Below are 19411 nucleotides of genomic sequence, written 5' to 3'. Positions count from 1 at the left end.
GCCCCCCGGGGAAGGGAGGAGGCAGGTGGTGGTGGCCCACATCGGGCACTGCTGCTCCGTCCTGCACAATGGCTCGTGCCGAGCCTTGGCGTGACGCAGCAGGGAGCAGGGCCAGCGCTGCCAGCTGGAACGTGACGGGGACGGCAGGGCAGAGCCGAGCCACCGCAGTGCTTGTAGGGCGGGAGGCGCCGGGAGCATCCATCCTGGGGACAGAAGCTAGTGGTCAGCTCCAGCGAGCCCCCAAACTCAGCTGAGTATGATATTCAGTGTGGTTTCTACTGACACACATGGTCTGCAGGGCTCAGGGGTCTCACCTGGGTTGAGCACTGTCCCCTTGCACGCCCAGCTGGTGTCCTGGGGCTGCGGTGGGAGCGGGGTCCCCGGGCGGTGTGGGCGCTTCTGGCTGTGGGTAGCAGGGAGCTGTGCTTCTTTGGCACCGGGTGTCATTGCATCATCCAGCTGCTTCTCACAGCCGGCTGAGCTCAAGAGGAGTTTAGAGAGCCTGAGATGCCTGAGCACTTAGCGAATTTGCTGGGACAGCTTTTGACCCTTCCCTCTCCGGTTTTCCTAAAGCAATGAGGGCTGAGCCATGCGGGACATGGAGACTGCATCGGGGCTGCCCAGGAGGACCCCTCTTTAGCAACTTTAAGCTCCAGAGCACAGCACTTTGTCTCTTAAATGCAGGCTAAATGGTTCACAGGAGCCACCCTTCTGCCACAAGCCTTTCTGTGCCACCCCATTGCCCCCAGGACCAGTCCCAGCCTCCGTTTGCATGCGGCCCCTTGCCACGACAGCCCCGACCTCCTTCTCCCCTGCAGGACCCCGCTCCCACCCTGCCGGCGCCAGCGTGCCGATTCGGAAAGCGCCGTGTGCTTGCTGGAATTCAGTTCAGGGCCGTTTGCCCGATTTTCTGACAAAGGCAAGAACAAGTGCTTGGCTTCCCGGAGGCTGGGGGCACCCAAGAGGCAGCTCTGCCTGTCTGAGCCCATCTCTCCGCACCCACACGAGGTTCCTTGCGGTTTTGACCAACATTTCAAGTGAACCAAACTCAACCAAGCTCTGTTAGTGGGTTACGGTGGATCTGGTGGCTCTGAAAAGGGGCAGTGGAGGCACTTCGGGCTGCATTGTGCTGAGGAGGCCATGGGAAGCTTAATGGGGTGCATCGCAGGGCTTTCTGCTGCCAGGATGCAAAGCAACCCCCAGAGCAGCATCTCCCCTTGGGGGCAAGGTGATAACACCGACCTCCAGCCAAAAAAATGCACCCAAATAGATCCCAAAGTGCCTTGCCCTGACAGGGGGCAGATTCCTGTTTCGAGGGCTTGATGGAGACGCAGGAGATGCCCAGGCTGAGGCTGATGCCCAGTCCCTTCCCTCAGCACCTGCCTGGCTGTGAGAGCCTTGCAGATCCTCTCCGCCGGTTGCGTTCCCTTTGTGCAAACCTCCCCGGTGCCAGCGTCATTTGGGGCGCGAGGTGTTCAGCCCCGAGGCGAGGGCGGGCAGGGATAATGAAGCATTTTGACACAGAAGAAAGCGCAGCAACGGCAGCGCTTGGGGGGTGCTTTCTACCCGAACAATCTCCGAGATGCATTGCCAAGTAACTGTGAGAACATATAGTATAAATACCAGGCAATTATCTCACTTAGTGGCCTGTAGTTAAAGCCCAAAAGCGTTGTATAATTGGGCAGGCGCTGTTTATCCTTGGAAAGAAATGTCTTAGCACCACGTGAGGTCAAAGAAATTACCCGGCGATCCAGGTAATAATAATAACCTTGAATACTTTGCACTCCCATAATGTGCTTTATCTGGATTTCCAAGCGCTTTCTCACCATACATTAATCCTCGCCCCCACTGCGCTATGAGAAATACCGATATTATGGTCGGCACACAATGGGGCTGGGAGGAGACGTGCCCAAGGTCAGGGAACGGGCTGGTGGCAGCGCTGGGGACAAAACTCCGGGTCCTGAGCTGGTGGACTGCTGGCTTGTGCCGTGCCTTGTGCTGCGGACACGGAGCAAAACCCTTGCTGGGCTTTGTGGTCTTATTGTAAGAGCAACGGGAGGCAGGGCTCTGCATCCCAGCTCCTTTGCCCCCCCCCGAAATGCCGTTCACGAGCTGCACATCTCCTCACCTGTCATTTTATCCAGGCACCCTTCAGCAGCACCGAAAAGATGACTCCGCGCTGGATGGGAAGGTTGAATGCTGACAGCTCTGAGAGCTGTCCTCATTACGGATGACAATCACCTCCTATCATCATCATCATCATGCCGATAATTGAGTGTTTTGTAGGCAGAGGTGCTATTTTCTGAAATTCTGAGAACTTCTCTGAGCCACGAGATAAGGGTGGCACTGAGAGAGGGTGGCAGCAGTCTTGATTGTAGCATCTCAAAACACCATTACAGTGCTCCGGGCTTATTTCCCCATTAAATGGCTTCGAACCTATGCGCTCGCTTCCTTGTCGAGTGACTTTAGAGGGGCAATTTTCAAAGGGGAAAGCAAAATCAGGCAGGTGGGACCTGGAGAGCTGTGTCCTGGGGAGGAATGTAGCTGCCGCAGCCTCGCTGCACTGCACAAACCTTCCTCGTGGGCAAAGAGCCATTCCCGGAAAAGCTGATAGACACGGAGTAAACAGTCAGCCTATTTACTGCAGCTTTCTGAGCCTGCAAGCCAGCAGTAAAACCCTTCATTCACCTTCATTTTCCTTTGCTCTGCCTCCCCAGCAGGGATACCCCAAGGAGGGCACCGCGTGCCAAGCCCCCCGAGTCCCCAAAATTCTTGCCTTAGTGGATCCTAACGAGAAACCCTCTGCTCGCCCTGCAGGTGATTACTTTGGCATCCTGATGGAGGCAAAAGTCACCAGCTTCCCCTTCAGCGTCCTGGACAATCCCATGTACTGGGGCAGCACGGCCGTCTACCTGGGCTGGTCCCTCATGTGAGTATGTGCCCCCACCGGCAGCGCTATGGGGTAAATGTGGGGTCTGTGCGCTATGGGGCAGGCACAGGGAAGGTGTAAGGTGCTGGCTTGGACCAGGGGCCAAGGAAATTGTTGGCGATGGGAAATCAGCAATGAAATGGCCGGGGAGTAAAATGGCAGGGCAAGCACAACGTGCCCTGGCTTCTCATTTCCTGGCTATTTTTGTGCCTCTGAGATCTTCTGCTGTCATGAAAGACTTGCGGCATTAGTGGTAGAAAAATAAATAACGGCCAAGCGCCGGGGAGAGGAAACATCAGCAAATGCTCTGCCGCCGAGCGGGGTCCTTGGCAGGCTCTGCACATGGAAAAATCAACAGTCAGGGCCGAATTCATGCCGGGAGTCACTCAGCAGGGGCAGGGCGCTGATACCAGGGATCAGTGTGACCCTGTAATTACCTCCGAAAAAAACAAAACAAGCCAACACACCCTTTCCCCCACTGCATGGCGATAACACTTCCGAAACACTCCTCATGTGATACAACACGGCTTAATAGCCTGCTTAGGAGGAAATGAATAGGCTGCAATTTAGCAGTAAATGAGCAATATACTCTATTCTGTGTATGAAGTTTTATGTGTCTTTCATTTAATATCACATCTTATTTATTTGCCCAGGAGAAAAAAAAAAAAAACAAAACACTGGCTGCCTTGCCTTGGGAGCCCGTAGAGCATTACAAGTCTTTATCTCTACATATTTTGCATGGGCACTCCTGAACGGACCCACCTTTCTCTTTCTGTGGAAAAATAAAACCTTTTACCACTTTATGGTCCCCTTTTCAGCCACGTCTGCGGCAGCAGACCAGTCTGGCCCCTGGTAATAAGCCAAGCTGATGGCTCCCTTTGCACTTTGAGATCCCCCCCCCTGCAGCCGTCAGGCATCGCTGCACAAGGCCATTTGCCTTCCTTGCAGCCCCACGGCAGCTGGATTGGGTCCAAACCCTGGGAAATGGAGCCTGAGAGCCAGCCTCACGTCCTCACTGCCCGTGGCCACCGCAGGGGGGGACAGCGTGGGGACAGCAGGGCAGGAGGAGCCCCCCCACACCACGCCGCAGCCACCCAGTGTGACATACCCGAAGGAGGAATTTGACCAGAAGGAGTTCATAAGATTTTTATTATTTTTTTTCTCAACCAGCATCAAACAATTTCCTGGAAGCTCTGCCGAGCCCCCTCGAGGTGTTTGTGCCGCAGAAATCCCCCCTTCGCCCCCGCGACACAGCAGCCTCGCCCCGGGTGCGCTTTGCTTGGCCTTCCAACACACAGTCCCGGGGAAAAGCAGCTTGAAGCATCTCAGGACAACAGTGCGATTGCCTCTTTTTCTTGTTAAAAGGCTGCTCCCATAAAGGGCAGCAAGGCGTGACAAATAATTGCTGTTGACAAATTGCTGGAGCAGTGCAAAGTGGCACCAGGACACCACCCGCCTGGCCCTGGGGAAGCTCGGCACAACCCTCCCCGCTGTGTTGGTGGCCGTTTGCCTTCCCCCTGGTCTCGGCTTGGGCTTCTCAGTTTTTTTGGGGGTTCCTAGGGCTCTCCTGAGGCCTCGCTGGAGTCACAGGGCTTTAAGATGTTGGGTGGCTGCCCGCGGAGGGGCCAGATTTAACATCCCGGGGGCGGGAGGGATGCTGCAGCTGAGCTGTTGGTACAGGAGAAATGCATCTGCTGACGGGTTTTGGACGTGGCCTGAAATGTAGAACGTATTTCTTCCCCCTCGGTGATGTATCATGCTCCATATCGTGGCACTGGAGCCCGGAGGGTTGATTCATTCCCAGCTGTAAGGGCACATACCGCGTAATGTCAGCGAGCTTGGCAGCGCCCCAGACAGCCCGCGATTAGGACTCCGACGTTAGGAACATGCTTTGGGGCCAGAGCTGTTGTTTTCTCCCTTCTAGGATATTGCAAATATCCCGGGCTTGACTAATGGCAGCTCCACAGTCAAAATAAACACGTCTGCCAAATGTGTTGTGGGCAGAGCTTCGACCCCTCGGTGCATGCAGCGAGTGGAGGGGCTCGGGGCTGTCGGGGGATGCCCAATGGGGATGCACGGGGACAAAGCTCACCACAAAAAGGGGAGTTTGGGGAGGAAAGGGCTGCGAGCAGCAAAGTGAGGCAGGAGCAAAGCAGCACATCCAGGATCAGTGGTGCTGGTGGGGAGAGACACGAGCCCACGCGCATCGCTCTTGCAAAAAAAAAAACCCACGGCAATGGGGAGCTGCAGCAAGGGGTGGGGGCAGATGGATTTCCTATCAAAATAAGTCCTCAACTGCTACCAGGACCACAAAAAAAAATAAATAAATCACAAACCCTACCTGGCTGACTCATCAGCAACCCTGCTACAAAACGAGCCGTGGCTCAATAAGTAGGTCGGGCTCGTAAGAGAGCAGAACCACACAAATGCTCCTCGTTTCCCAAGCCGAGCGGCCTCATTTCTCCCCCCAAGATAAATGGAGCGTTGGCTGTTTCGAGACGGCTCCGTGTATCGGTGGTAGGGGAAGTGTTTTAACTCATGGCAACAGGCTGTGTAAATCAGAGCTGGCACCGCAGCCAAATGATGCAATTAGAGGTCTTGCTGTCAACAAACAATCATGCAAATTTGTTCCCTCTGATACAAATCAAGGAGGAGACATGACTAAGCATGTAATAGCAGGGGGTGGGGAGACGACCAAGTTGCCCCGTGTATCCTAATGAGGAAAAAACTTACAGCAACGTGGAAACGGTGAAAAAAAAGCAGTGGAAAGGGTGAAAAGTGTGTGCACCTCTCCAAAAGCTGCAGGGTTCAAGTGCTTCGAGCTCTGCTCTGAAGGCATTTTTCCCAACAGGGCTGGCCCCCTCGCACGAGGCTAGCAAGATGTTTATCCCCACCAGAGACCAGCTAAGTACGTTTTATTGCTGACAGCCAGCTCTTGTCCCCTTCACAGAGCTGTAACCAGCAATTAAAGGCAATCAGCAGCGGCCTAATTAATGGCAACGCTTGCAGACGGTGGCTGGAAGCATGGGATGCAGACAGGACGCTTTGGGGGGGCTGATGCTAAGCGATGGGCTGGCCACAGCCACGTTTCTCGCTGCAGAGATGAGGCTGGGACCTGGTGGGGAATTTGTGGTTTTGGCGGCTGGTTTGGAGACTGCCAAAATCCCGGTGCCATAGCAAAAACCTGGCTGCTTTCGCTGCCTTCTGCCCCTCGCCCCCTGATGCTTTCAGGCCAAGCATCGAAGAATTGACCCCAACACGGGCAGTGCAGCATGGCGATGGGGTTAATTCTGATTTTTTGGATTTTTTGGCCCCCTTGCTAAAAGAAAAAGCCCCCATTGCACCTGCAGTCCTCGAGCACCGCTGCAGCGCAGTGTGGTGCTGGCATCGGCTCCCGTGCTGCGCCCGGGGACCCTCTCGGTGAGGATCATTCAGCCAGGCCCTGGGGACCAGCCAGGACCCTCCCAGGGCCACCATCTCGCTGTGTTTGGTGCCATGCACTGCCAGGTGCCTCCTGCAGCCCGGGTGGCCCGTATTTCTGGGCACACCAGGCGTCTCCCTTGCAGCAGGCTGGCTCGGCGCCACGGCCGCCCGTAAGCAGCTGCTCAGCTATTAAACAGCCTCCTAATCTCCGGACTTAGCATCAAAGCAGCAGCTCTCTTCACGGAGCCGTGCGGGGATCAGACTTAAAAGAAGTCGCCGAAGTCGGCTGGGGAAGAGGCTTTGCCAAGGAACATCTGTCTAAGACAGTTAACATTAAGTACAAAAAAAAAAACAACACCAAAAACACACCGCCTTTTGTTCACTTCTGTTTAATGAGCCAGCGAGAGAGCTCTCATGGAGCCTGATGTCTCATTCCACTTTCTGAAGCAGGTCTTGCATAAGCCCATGTACTCACCTGATCTTCTCCTTCCCTTTCAAAACAGGCACGCAAGCCCAGCTGGCCTTCTGCTGACAGCTGTAGTGGCAATTTCCTACACAATTGCGGTGCTCTACGAGGGGTGAGTAGCTCTGCAAAAGTGGAGGGCTTCTAATTATTCCGACCAGCTTTAGCTCCCAAGGTTTCGGGGAACTGCAGAAGCAGAGAGGGTTTTGTTTTTTGTTTTTTTTTGTTTTTTCCAATTGATGCAGCGGGGAAGAAGGAAAACAGAGGATTGTTTTCCAGTTGTTTTGATAATGGGCAGATTCCTTTCCGAAACTATGTGCTGAGTTCTAGGAACATTTGCGCGTTTTGTTTATTTTTATCAAAGCGAGGTTTTTCTCCTTCGGCTGCCCGACTCCGTCCGCACAAAAGCACTGAGGAAGGCAGGACGAGGACTCATTGTGGCAGCTGAAGAGGCCCTACAGGAAGGACTCGCATTTTGTGGTTCCTCGCATGGGCTCCTCTGATGTTTTACGCCACGGTAGCCAGGCAGCCCTGGCTGAAGCAGCCCAGAACCATTCCCAGAAGTACTGCTTAGACTTCAGCAGTACAAGGGCTTCTGTCTTTTCGGGGAAGAAGGAGGGTTTTGGGGCACAGCTTCTGTGCCCCGAGGCGAGGCAGGAGCAGAGGTCACCCCAGAGCTCCCAGCACTCTTCATTTCACCTTCTCCCCCTTCTCCTGCCCCTCTCTCGTGTCTCTGCCCCCTCTCTCCCCACGTTCCTGTCCCCCAACCACAGGCCTTTCACAGAAGAAATCTACCGGAGGAAACAGAAGGGAGCAAAGAACAAGTAACGACGGGTACGTTTCCTGATTAAAACATGTTCTGTTCAGCAAGGGGGGCTCCGGAGGGGCTGCTCTGCTGGGTGCCCCCACCTCCGGGCGCACTGGATGGGGACAGGAGCGCTGCCCACCTTCCCAGCCCTGCCTTACCCTCTCCCCAGAGCCCTTCCTGCACTTTTCGGGAGCGTTGAGCCTCAAACCTCTGCACAAACCTGTGTGGGAAGGCTTCACACACAGCAGCCTTTGTGTCTGCCTCCTGGCAGCCGACCAGCAGCCCCCAAACTGTTTTGATCTCATACTTGAGAGTCAGCGCGAGGGAACGCTGCTGGAGAGTTTTGAGGCTCCAGGTTTGATCTAAACCAGGCAGAAAAAAAGCAGATATTGGCCAAAAAGCAGATATTGGTGCTCCAGCGAGTGCCAAGGGTGTTGTACGAGGATGTGTGTGTCCTACAGCACTGCAAGGAAATTGGGCATCCCTGCTCTGTGCCGGGGCTGGGGGCATTTCTGTGCATGTGCTCACACCAGCTCACTGCAGAAACTCAGCCCTGGCTCGTTTGTTGGGCCAAAGGCTTCTGCAAAATCCTGGCCCTGCTGCATGCACACGTCACTGCCCAGGCTCCTTTCCCTGGGGTTAAATACCACCCTGGAAACCTCCCTTTCCTCTGCCTGCTGGTGGTTGGAGAGCTTAGCCCCTTAGCCTCTGCCCCAGCACTGTCCTTAACAGCCTCTTCTTGTCTCTTTGCCTTTTTTTAAAGCAGCGTCTTGGATACTTCGGCGCAGCGTGCCTTTGCGCTCCCCACGCTGTCCGATTTGCCCACTTTTCCCACCGAGATGTATCCTACTAATTAGCCCAGCAACCCCTAATGAGCCAACTGAGCACCCTGCAGTATTGGAAGCAATCAGAGGAACAGTACCAGCACCTCCTTGCTCAGCCCGTGGGAGCTGGAGGGTCCTGATCCAAGGTCCCCAGGGCCTCCCGACCTCTCCTCCTGCACCGATTATTGAAGATCTGCAGGGTACAGAGCTACCCAGCTCCAGCTCCGGACCGGGGGGCACTGGGGGTCTTTCACGAGCAAGCTCTGAGCACGCAGGAGCACCGGCTGCAGCTGATGCTCTGTGCAGAAGGCACTGGAAGCAGGCTGCTCGGGACGGCGACGCCACTCGGTGCTTTTCGGGGCAGCTCACTTCATCTCGTCGCTCGCTCCGCAGGCTGACACCTCGGAGGGGCCGATCCCCCGTAGCCCCGCAGCACCTTTGCAAGCAGACGCTGCCAAAGAGGCACAGCCTGGTGCCCCCGGGGGCTCTCAAACGCTGCCAGGTGAGGAAGAGGGGCAACTGCTGCAAAGCCAACACCAAACCCTTCTTATCCGGAGCAGTGAAACCTCCCCGACCACGACGGCGGTTTTCCAGCGGTGCAGAGCCCTGTAGCATCCCTGTGCTGCTTGCAAAGGGGACTGCAGAGCACGGAGATGCGAACGCACTACCTAAACCACTGCCTGGGGACAGCAGAGGGATGGCAGCTGTCCCGTGGGGAAGTCCCAGCAAGGAGAAACCACGCTGGGAGCAGAGAAGACCAAGGGGAAGAGCCAGTTCCCATCGGGTACCCGCAGAAGGACTGGACCTGGCCCTGGCCGTGCCGGTGCCCCTTCCCTCTCTGCACCCCAGGGATAAACCCCATCCATCCCCTGCTTTGCCCCAGGGTCCTGCCCCCACTTCCCCACCACCCAGTGCCTTCCAGCTGTTCTTCACTGCCTTGCAGGGGCGGGAGGGAGGGTTGGGAAGGGGTTCTTCCCCTCCGCCCCCGCGAGATGGGACCAAATACAGCCTGGGCTCATCCCGAGCCCTGCTGCTGGATCCAGCCCTGAACGGGACGGTCCCAGGGCTGAGGCTCCAGCCCCACACTCAGTGTTTACAGATTCCCAGAACAGTACGAGAAATAAGCTGTAAATGACCAAAAAAGAAGCAAAAAAGCAGCGTAAAGCTCCCGGCAGAGGACGGTGGCGCGGGGAAGGGGGCTGTGGGATCAGTCCTGGTCCCATCCTGGCACAGCGCCTCATCCCCACGTCGTGCCGTCCCCTCTGGAGAGGGTCCTCGCTTCTCAGAACAGCCCAATTCCCTCTTGCTTGTGCATGGTTGTAATTCACCCTCCTGGCATCGCTCAACGGGAATTAAAAGTGTCAGTTTCTTTTCAGCCTGGCCCCGGTTTCTTTTTCCTGCGCTCACGGACACCGTGTCTGTGCCTCGCCGCTTCTGAGCCATCTCACAAGGATTATTTTCTTGTATTTCTGTCTCGGCGACCTTCCCCTTGAAGACTGGGGTATAGTATTTTATTTTTAGCCAAGTTTCCACATCCCCTCCGTGGTTAATGTTTATAGACAGAGGCTCAAACAGCCCAGTGCCCATAGCAACCAGCGCGGAGAGGATGCGTTGCATTATGCGGACAGTTTATGTCAGAGCTGCCAGTCCCGGCTCAAAGTCACTGATGTAAATAAATTCAGATTCGGTGATAGGTGCAATCAGTATTTACCAAAGGGGCATGTGCTCGTTAGGGGAGGATTACTCTAACGAGGGCTGTGTTTGTGCTGTCTTGCTCCCGGGCTGGGGAGCGCGTACGCCTGTCCCTGTCCTGCCACGAGGCTGCAGGGCCCCCCCTGCAGCCCAAAACAGGACCCCCCTGGTCCCCAAAACAGGATCGGGCCCCCCAGGTGGGTGCCTGTCACCACATACCCCGCTAATGCCGCCGCTCTCCTCGCAGGCTGGTGGCATCCCAAAAGCACAGGGGCTTGGTGCTGTGCCGGGAGCATGTCGCAGACCCCTTCCCCGAATCTGCCACTTCACACCCAACCCTCCCCACTCTCATCTCACAAAGCTTTTTGGGGCTGTGCTGGCTCTGTCACCCTTTTTAGGGTCTTTCCCCACAGCAGCCGGTGGGGGTGAGCGCGTCCCGTGCCTGCAGACGTGGCTCTGCCTGCTGGGAAGCTGGGATTTGGCGTTTCGGAGACGTCTGCTCCATTCCCTAAAGCAAAACCAAGGAGCTTAACGGGGATGTTCAGACCCACCTACACACCCCAAGCCTCCCTCTCTGCTGTTTTGGGGGGAATTCGTTCTGTTTGGGACCCGTTCTCAGCAGTGAGCACCGTGTGCCGTGCTGTGCCACGGGGAGGAGAGCCCCGAGGACCCATTATTTATTCATGTGTGCTATTTGGCCTCCAAGCCAGGCTGTGGGACTCCTGCTGCTTCCAAAGCTGAGGCCTCAAAGCACCAAAAAAAATCCCTCCTGGGTTATTTCTGTGCCACGATAGCAGCTGGCCCTTCATGAGCAGCATAGGGCTGAAGCGTTGAGAGCGGGTCTTGTGCATGGCAGGGACAGATCCAGGGCAGCCTGGCCGTTCACCCCAGCACCTGGGGACTGCAGGCATCCTCCTGGCATCCTCCTGGCTCCCCAGGGCACGACCCCGCTGGCCAGGGCTCCCTGACCCTAAGGACAAGCTGGTCCCAGTGCCAGCAGGGGCAGGACGTCCCCCCGGCTCCGCAGGAGCACCCTAACACCACGCAGGGTCCCTGGGATCCCTGGAAAAGGTGGGCCTGGGATCGTTCCCAAATCCTCGTGTCTTGGGAACGCGGCGCGGGGCTTGCTGGGTTGTTTGAGCTTGGCAGCGGGGTTTGTTTGTAGCCTTGGGCAGAGCCGCAGCGAGGCGGCAGATAACGCATCCCTCTGTGCGCCGCACGTTTCCCCAGCGCAAACACCGGGAAAAAAAAGGAGAAATTGGTTAAATGACAACTGCTGCCTGGCAGGGACAGCCAGGTCACCGCGTCCAGCACATCACCGGGGTTTTTCCCCTGTGTGCCTCCCTCTCATGTGCTTCACACGCATGTGAGCATTTGCTCGTGCTCTTGAGGGCGTAAAACCACCTGTGATATTTTGGGGGGATCAGGGCCAGCTCCACGCTGGGGGATGACAGGCTGACGGGCTGAACGTGGGGGGCTGCATCCTGCCGCCCTCTCCTTGAAGGCAGCCATGGCACAGAGCTGGGTCCGTGGCCCCAAAAGCCCCTCGCTCTGCATCCCCCACCCTTACCTCGTGTTTGCTTTCGTCCAGCGAAGCTGCACTTCCTTCACCTGGGGGAGGAAAGGCCATCGGCCCGGACACGAAGAGCAAACAGCGTCAGCCAGTAACAGAGAACAAACACACGGCGCAACCCGGGCAGCGCTTCGCGCATCAGCGGAGCTGGCAGGAGGTTTGGGGCCGCAGGACAAGTCACGATCCCTGTGGGGTCCTGCCAGACCCGGCCCCGTGGGGCTTGCTGAGCCTGCAAGCCATGGTGTTTGGGTGGAGAGGGGGGGGACGGGGGTCTGGGGGCTTCTGGAGGTGCTGCTGCATTGATTCCTGATGCAGAGGCTGAGCCGTGCAGCGGGAGGGGGCTGTGGGTTTGTCTGGCACCAGCAAATGGGTTGGGATTTGGTGCTGAAGCAAAGCTGAGGTTTGGGCACAGGAATGCGCGTGGGTGTGGGGTCTTACAGGGGCTGTTTGGGCACTGAGTGCCCCCCCAGGGCTCTCCTGGTGCAGAGAACTGGGCACGATGGGCCCTGTCCTTACAGGGGAAGGAATAAACGGGGCTCCCCATCGCTGCTGCATGGGGAAAACAGCCCTGGGCTTTAAACTGGTCCCAAAGTAGAAATTCAATGGGTAAAGCACCCTCAGGGAAGCTCACTCCAGGTGTGAAACCACCGGTGCTGGCGGTGAACAAAACCCTGGTGGCAGCAGGAGCCATGTGGGGAGCTCTCGGAAGCCCCTTGGGTCCCTCCGATCCCAGGGCTTGTTTCAAGGCTTCAGGACAACCCCGCAGCGTGGAGCATCCATCATCACCCTGCCCCTCGCATCGCCCTTCCCAGGCCACTAACAGCATCCAAATTTCCCCGACCCCATCCCACCTCCACCAGGAGGGGTCTTTACGCACGTAGCTCGCTCCCTGTGCCAGAGGACAAGTCGTGAGGCTGTTTTCTTTAATTAGCACACTGAAAAGCAGCCCCGGGACAGCCTGCGGAGCTGCCCAGGCTGCGAGCATCATCCCCGGCTCTTATTTCCAAAATCACACAAGGAAGCAGAGGAATGTGCTGCTTTTTCCATGCTGCTTTTTTGTTCGCGGGACAATTGTTTACCCAGGGTGGCTCCTTGGGGCTCAGCTGCTCGCCTGCCCCGGGCTGAACCCTGCCTGCAGCAGGGACAGAGGTGACCCCCGGTGGGTTTTGGGGGCAGCGGGGGCAGGTGTAGGACCAGGACACCAAACACCTGCGGGCTCCGTGCCCACCGCACCGACTGCACATCCCTCCACCAGCTCAAGCCCATCTCCAATCGCTGCCACCTCTCGGGCTCTGCTCTCTCCCAAAAGCCTTTTATTTTTGCCCCAGTGCCCTGGCAGCTGCTGCAATTCCCATGGGACCCCCTGAAATCGGTAGAGATGCATCCACTGGGGTCATCGAGCCCCCCTGTCCCCTACACCCTATATTCCAGGCCTGTATCTGCCCGGGTCTGGTCACCGGTGACATTTCTCTCTAAGCCCCAGCATCCTCAGATCCGTGCCGAGATCTGGGCATCGAGCTGCTGCCATGGGTTTGGGTGAGTTTGTCGCACAAAATCCCTCCGGGGTGGCTTTCCATCAACATCAGGAAGCGGGGCTGATAACCGTAACCAGACACGAGTCCCAGGGGCAAAAATTAAAGGATGGCAGAAGGGATGCAGACGGTCAGGAGAACACGGCATGGCCAAAGCTGCCCCATGCCTCCCACGGAGCTCTCCCCCGGGTGACTGAAGGAACTGGGGATTTGGGGACGTGCCGCCAGCTTTCACTTTCTCTGTTAATCATATTCCCAAAAAGAAAGGAACCGAGAGCCACGAAAGCCATGGCGAAAGAAGCAGGGGGTGGGTGGGGGGAAGGAGACAAACGAGCGGCCCACCTCTGCTCCACGCCTCGTCGGGGGAAAATCACACATTGTGAATTAGGGGCTGCTTTTGGGAAGCCTTAAAGGAGGTTTAATAAAACGAGACAAGCTAATGATATAGGGAATTAATAGCAACCCTGGATGCTGCGCCTTGATTTAATCAGATGCTTTTCCCTGGGGGGGGGACAAGGAAAAGCGAGAGCCAAGCCCTCCCCTCCTCAGCTGCTCCCCTCGCCTCCTCGCTCCGTCCCAGGGGAGCAGCAGGGCAGGAGCTGGAGCCCTCGCGGCCCCGTTGGCCTCCAGCAGCTGCTGGGAAGTGCTCAGCCCACGGTGATCATTTCTGAGCGAGCTGCAGGCTGTGAGGCTGAGAAAACGGGGAGATGGGCACGTTCTGAGGAACACGTCCCAGTCCTGGGAGGGGAAAGCAGGAATTTGGGAGCTGGGAGCGCTGGGAGCCGGGGCGCAAAGCCCCGGTGAGGATGTCAGGAGATAAGGAGCTCGTGTCGGATCTGCTGTGCAACCCAGGAGGGGTTTGGGGTGCTGGATGTGCCGGGGGAAGGCACAAACAGGCTGTCCTGTTCTGGGTTCCTTCCTCCTCCCTTGCACCCTGAGGATCCAGCTGCGATCTGAGGCCAGCACAGCCTCAGCCACCCCAGCTCCAGGTGCTGATGCAATCGTTCCTTCCCTCAGCATCCCTCCAGGACGCCTCTCCCCGGGCTTGGCTGTGCGATGCGTGCTCAGGCTTTCGGGTACATTTTGCTTCCTCCATGCCTGCAGAGGCCGGTGCTGCCCTGAGCTCTCTTTGCCTGCTCGCACAGTCTGTCCGAGAGGGGCCCTGGGGAGCTGCGTGTTCTGTCTCCGGGATGTTCGTGCAGCTTTCGGGGAATTTCCTCTCCTCGGTGACTTTGCTGGTTGTTTTGGGCAGGTTTCGTTCATCAGCAGGCGGCTGGAGAGCACGGGTGGGCGCAAAAAAAAATAAACAGAAATAGCAAGAAGCTAGGGATTGATCGGTGCTGAACACGTTTAGTTCCAGAAAAAGGTGCCTGTGATCACCGGGTTTCGTGCTCAGCAGCCTGCCCCGGGCTCTGGCTGTACCCAGCAGCTGCGTGAGCCAGCGGAGAGCCTCCTGCGTCCTGCAGGAGAGGAGCAGGCACCCCACAAGCGGCGGGGTCAAACCGTGTGGGTTGTACAGCAGCTGTTTTCCCTGCCCCTGCGCAGGGCTCGGGCTGTTTGCAGGCAGGTCAGAACTAGGTGGTGATTTTTCACAGGCAGAGCCGTGGGAAGGCTGTGCCTCGCGGCGAGCTGGCTCCGTTAGCATCCATCAGAGGCAGCTGGCTCCTGGCAAACGCGCTCCGCTTCCAGCAGCAGACAAATTTCCAGATGATCCTGGGGGACGGAGACTAATGCCTCGTAACGCTCCTCTCCTCGGGCTCTGCGTGACTCTGCAGGAGCCTCCGGTGCTGCGGCCGGTGCCCACGTCCTCTGCTGATGGATGAAGCCCTGCGGGGTCCCTCCAGCCCCGGGGTCCCGTTCCTTGCACCCTGGGGTCCCTCCCTGAGCAGCCCCCCGCGTGCCCCCTGCCCCAGCCTGTGCAGCCGCCCCTCTGCTGTCTCCAAAGAGCCTTTTGGAGCAAGCAAATGGATTTTCCATTTGCTGAAGCCTGCTAACCTAAGAGGAGGCTTGGAGCAGGCTATTTTTACCGACTCCCAGCACTATTAATAGCTGTACGGTTAACAATAAACCCTAATCAAGGTATTTGATTTGTCTGTCCCCCAGAGGTCCGCACTTCCTATTCCTCCTCTTGTTTTCCTTCAACTGCTTCAATTAAATGATCTTTTTTTGTTATTTGGGGCTGATGCATCTGTGCTTCAGAAGCGGCTGTGAAGCCTCCTTGCTGTCTCAGCCCCGGATCAATAAGCTCTCCCTCCCCAATCTCCTTGCAGCTTCGCTGTGGGGCTGCCAGGGGCTGGACCTGCTCCTTGCTCCCACCCCACGGGCACCCGCAGCTCCCCTGCATCGCTTCCAGGTGCTCAAATCAACCTCCAGGGGTGAGAACACCCTCGGAGGAGCCGGCAAACTCAGCAGCATCCATTTCCAAAGCAGGGCTGGTGAAACGCCCCGTGCCCCATAAATCCCCATCCTCCACCCCGAGCTCCCTCGCAGTGCTGTAGCTCAGGGCTCTGCCCTTCCGAGCCATGCTCAAGCACCAACTTTTGCAATTTTTTTTTTCACTCCTGGCTCCTCAGAGGTGCTTTGATTCCAAGTTTCTCAGCAGCTCGCTGCCAGCTCGCCTCTCCCTGCGTCCCATCTCCCGTTCATCCATCGCGCTGAGCTCTCCGCGCAGTATAGGGGCTCCAGCGAGCCCCGACCGCCCCAAACCCACCCTGGCCCCCCTGCCAGCATCTTTTTCTCCCCTCTCCGGCTGTGTCCCGGGCCCAGCAGCCCCCGACCCTGCCCGGCTGCTGCCGCTGCGCTGCCCGGCGGGGCCCTCGGCCGCGCTCTAGTGGGGGCAGCCGGGGCTGCAGGCGGCTGGGGCTGGGGTCGGGGTGGGGATGGGATGGGGTGGGCATGGGGATGGGGTCGGGATGGGGTAAGGATGGGGATGGGGTAGGGATGGAGAAGGGAATGGGATAGGGATTGGGATGGGGATGGGGTAGGGATGGAGAAGGGAATGGGGTAGGGATGGGGATTGGGGCAGGTTGGGGATGGGGTCTTCTTGGGGTTGGGGATGGTTATGGGGTAGAAATGGGGCTGTGTTAGGGCTGAGGCTGGGGTCGTCTTGGAGATGGGGATGGGGTCGTGTTGGGGTTGGGGATGGGGTAGGGCTGGGGATGGGGATGGGGCTGGGGGCAGGCTGGGGCTGGGGGCGTCTTGGGGTTGGAGATGGGGCTGGGGAAGGGCTGGGGTCGTGCTGGGGCTGGAGGTGGGGTAGGGATGGGGCTGGAGATGGGGTTCTGCTATAGGGCTGGTGATGGGGCTGGGGTCAGGATGGGGCTGGGGTCAGGATGGGGCTGAGACTGGGGTCGTTTTGGGAATGGGGCTGGAGCTGGGGTAGGGCTGGGGATGAGGATGGGGTCCTGTTGGGGCTGGGGTCGGGCTGGGGCTGGGGTCGGATTGGGGTTTCCCCACAAAGCCCGACCCAAACCCCTCCTTCTCGGGGCTGCATCCCCGAGCTGGCCACCACCTCCCCTCTCCCCCCGGCACCCCAAAAGCGCCCCAATCCCTGCAGGACTTTGCCATCCGTGCGGGACTCGCCCGGGGCGCACGGAGAGGGGGGGGGGGGGGGCTCCGTCTGCTGCCCAGGACCCGGAGAAGGGGAAGGGGGGGTCGGGACGCGGCTCCCCGGCTCCTGCAGCATCCGGAGCCGGGGCAGGACCGGGAACGGGAATGGGAACGGGGAGGGGGGGACGGGGAAAAGGGGGGGGGCCGGGGCCGGCACTGACTCAGCCGCCGCCGCCCCGGGCCGTGACGCGCCGAGGGGCGGTCGCTGCCACCTCCATATAACGCGGCTGCGGAGCCCGTGCAGAGCTCACAGCGGCCCTTTCCTAGCGGGGGGAGAGGTGCTGAGCAGCCGGGGCACCCTTCGCTTTGCTTTCCTCTTCTTCCTCCTCTTCCTCCTCTTCCTCGTCCTCTCGGCGCCAGCCGCGCCTTCGCCGGCTTCAATGAAACTGGCAGCGATGATCAAGAAGATGTGTCCCAGCGAGGCCGAGCTGAGCATCCCCGCCAAAAACTGCTACCGCATGGTCATCCTGGGCTCCTCCAAGGTGGGCAAGACGGCCATCGTCTCGCGCTTCCTCACCGGCCGCTTCGAGGAGCAGTACACCCCCACCATCGAGGATTTCCACCGCAAGTTCTACAGCATCCGCGGCGAGGTCTACCAGCTCGACATCCTGGACACGTCGGGCAACCACCCCTTCCCAGCCATGCGCCGCCTCTCCATCCTCACAGGTACTTGGCCGGGGAGGAAATTGGGTGGGTTTGGGGGGTTATTGTTCATTTTGGAGATGGGTTTTCCAGCCCCGGGAGGAGGGAGGTGGGATTTTGTGTGCGCACGGTGTGGGTGACTTGGTTTGGTGCTGCCTGGTCCATCTCTCCCCGGTCTCTTTGTGGTTTTCCCGGGGGGTCTCGGTGTGTGTCCCTGTCCCCGCAGCCGTCTCACTTCCCCGCTTTGTCCCCAGGCGATGTGTTCATCCTGGTGTTCAGCCTGGACAACCGGGACTCCTTCGAGGAGGTGCAGCGCCTGAAGCAGCAGATCCTGGAGACCAAGTCGTGCCTGAAGAACAAAACCAAGGAGAACATAGAGGTGCCCCTGGTCATCTGCGGCAACAAGGGCGACCGGGACTTTTACCGGGAGGTGCAGCCCCGGGAGATCGAGCAGCTGGTGGGGGGAGACCCCAAGAAATGCGCCTACTTCGAGATCTCGGCCAAAAAGAACAGCAGCCTGGACCAGATGTTCCAGGCTCTCTTCGCCATGGCCAAGCTGCCCAGCGAGATGAGCCCCGACCTGCACCGCAAGGTCTCGGTCCAGTACTGCGACATCCTGCACAAGAAGGCTCTGAAAGGCAAAAAGCTGCTGAAAGAGGGCGGCCGGGGAGGCACGGAGGAGGCGTACGGCATCGTGGCTCCCTTCGCCCGCCGGCCAAGCATCCACAGCGACCTCATGTACATCCGGGAGAAAGCCATCGGCGGCGGGCACGGCAAGGAGAAGGATCGCTGCGTGATCAGCTAGGAGCCCCCCGAAGAGCTGAAGGAAGGAAGGAAAGAAGGAAGGAAGGCAGGGAGGGGGAAAGAGGCTCGGTGCCGGAGTGACTTTGGGCAGGCAGGAGGGTGGGCAGGTGCCTACCCGGGCAGAGGGACTTGCTTCTTCCCCAGCCTCCCTCCTCCCGTGGGTCGGTTTTTCCTCGGCTCCCACCCCCGGGGCACATTTTGGGAGAGGGGGATGCGGTGGGGGAGAATTTGGAGGGCAGGGGGGGGGTGCCAGGAGCAGCCTCCTCCGGGGAGAGAGACGGAGAGAAAGGGCGGATGGGTGGCGAGGGAGGATGAGCCCGGAGGGCGCAGACCTCGTGTTTCTTTCCCTCCCAAAACGCCCAGCCTGGGGCCAGGGCATCGCTCTCAGGAGGGAGGGCAGAGACCTGTGAGAATCCACTTGGGGCTTGGGGTTTGTTTTTTGTTTCGTTTCGTTTTGTTTTTACTTGAGAAGCTGTGCACGGACTCTGGCTCTGTGTCGTGTGTTTGTCTGTGTTTGCAAAACACGTGCAGAAGACACTCCTAAGCTGTTGCAAAGGCGTTGCAGAGTTACAGCCCCAATGGACCAAAAACTGACTCTTGTTTACATTTGTCTTGTCTGATTTGCAAGATTTGGGGGGCGGGGGGGGAGTGGGAAGGGTTTTTTTAAATGAGAACATAATAGGCACTTTATGTAGGTATTGCTTGTCACTGACATGAACAAAAAAATCTTCAAGTGTTTCTACCGTGGGTGAAACTTGATGTTTTATTTTTTCTACAAAATAATAAAAAAAAAAACTCTTTTTCAAATGACACTTGTGGGTCTGCTTTTTTCTCTTTGCCAGTCCCCAAAGCAAAACCAAATCCTGTCAAACCGAGACCCGAGCCCAACTCCGAGGGGCTCAAAGTCGCCTCTCAGCTCAATCCCTTTATTACACCATTTTCCCCGACTCCCAGTGCAAAGGTTTCTGTCTCTGAAAGCAGCCGGTTTCTTGCCACACGGGGTAACGAGGGGCCACGCACGCTGTTACTCAAGCAGGTCACGGAGCCAGAACTCTTTCCTCACTTCACTGGGCAACGCTGATTTGCGATCCTGTCAACTCCATGACACGCCG

General features: G+C 57.9%; 2 protein-coding genes across 6 annotated transcripts in view; both read left to right on the top strand.

Annotated features, from left to right (window-relative positions):
* The window catches only part of PEMT (phosphatidylethanolamine N-methyltransferase), a 38446-nt gene extending 28624 nt beyond the window's left edge, over positions 1-9822 (top strand). For 3 of the 4 annotated variants that reach the window (XM_038186755.2, XM_027468912.3, XM_027468914.3), the window contains exons 5-8: positions 2818-2929; positions 6856-6930; positions 7589-7649; positions 8390-9822. In XM_038186755.2, coding sequence (XP_038042683.1) covers positions 2818-2929; positions 6856-6930; positions 7589-7643 — 242 coding nt within the window. In that variant the 3' untranslated portion in view covers positions 7644-7649; positions 8390-9822. Of the gene's footprint in view, positions 1-2817; positions 2930-6855; positions 6931-7588; positions 7650-8386 lie in introns of all 4 variants that reach the window. The other variant, XM_027468913.3, reaches the window with a different exon arrangement.
* A 7260-nt stretch (positions 9823-17082) lies between these two features.
* On the top strand, positions 17083-19111 carry RASD1 (ras related dexamethasone induced 1). Of its 2 annotated transcripts, none has more exons than XM_072024092.1 (2): positions 17083-17519; positions 17824-19111. In XM_072024092.1, the coding sequence occupies exons 1-2, from the start codon at positions 17234-17236 to the stop codon at positions 18378-18380; spliced, it is 843 nt and encodes a 280-aa protein (XP_071880193.1). In that variant the 5' UTR covers positions 17083-17233; the 3' UTR covers positions 18381-19111. The 2 variants fall into 2 exon arrangements, with proteins under 2 accessions (XP_071880193.1, XP_005011282.5); XM_005011225.6 differs by having other exon boundaries at positions 17086-17519; positions 17750-19111.
* Positions 19112-19411: the final 300 nt, after the last annotated feature.

This window comes from Anas platyrhynchos, chromosome 15 (assembly GCF_047663525.1).
Source record: "Anas platyrhynchos isolate ZD024472 breed Pekin duck chromosome 15, IASCAAS_PekinDuck_T2T, whole genome shotgun sequence".
Lineage (NCBI taxonomy): Eukaryota > Metazoa > Chordata > Aves > Anseriformes > Anatidae > Anas > Anas platyrhynchos.
This window is presented reverse-complemented; position numbering and strand designations above follow the sequence as displayed.

Excerpts from the sequence above, each read along its gene's own strand:
- RASD1 (XM_072024092.1), top strand. The coding sequence starts at position 17,234 with ATGAAACTGGCAGCGATGATCAAGAAGATGTGTCCCAGCGAGGCCGAG. Across the intron at positions 17,520-17,823 it reads CCGCCTCTCCATCCTCACAG|ATCCTGGAGACCAAGTCGTG; the intron begins GTACTTGGCCGG and ends CTGAAGCAGCAG.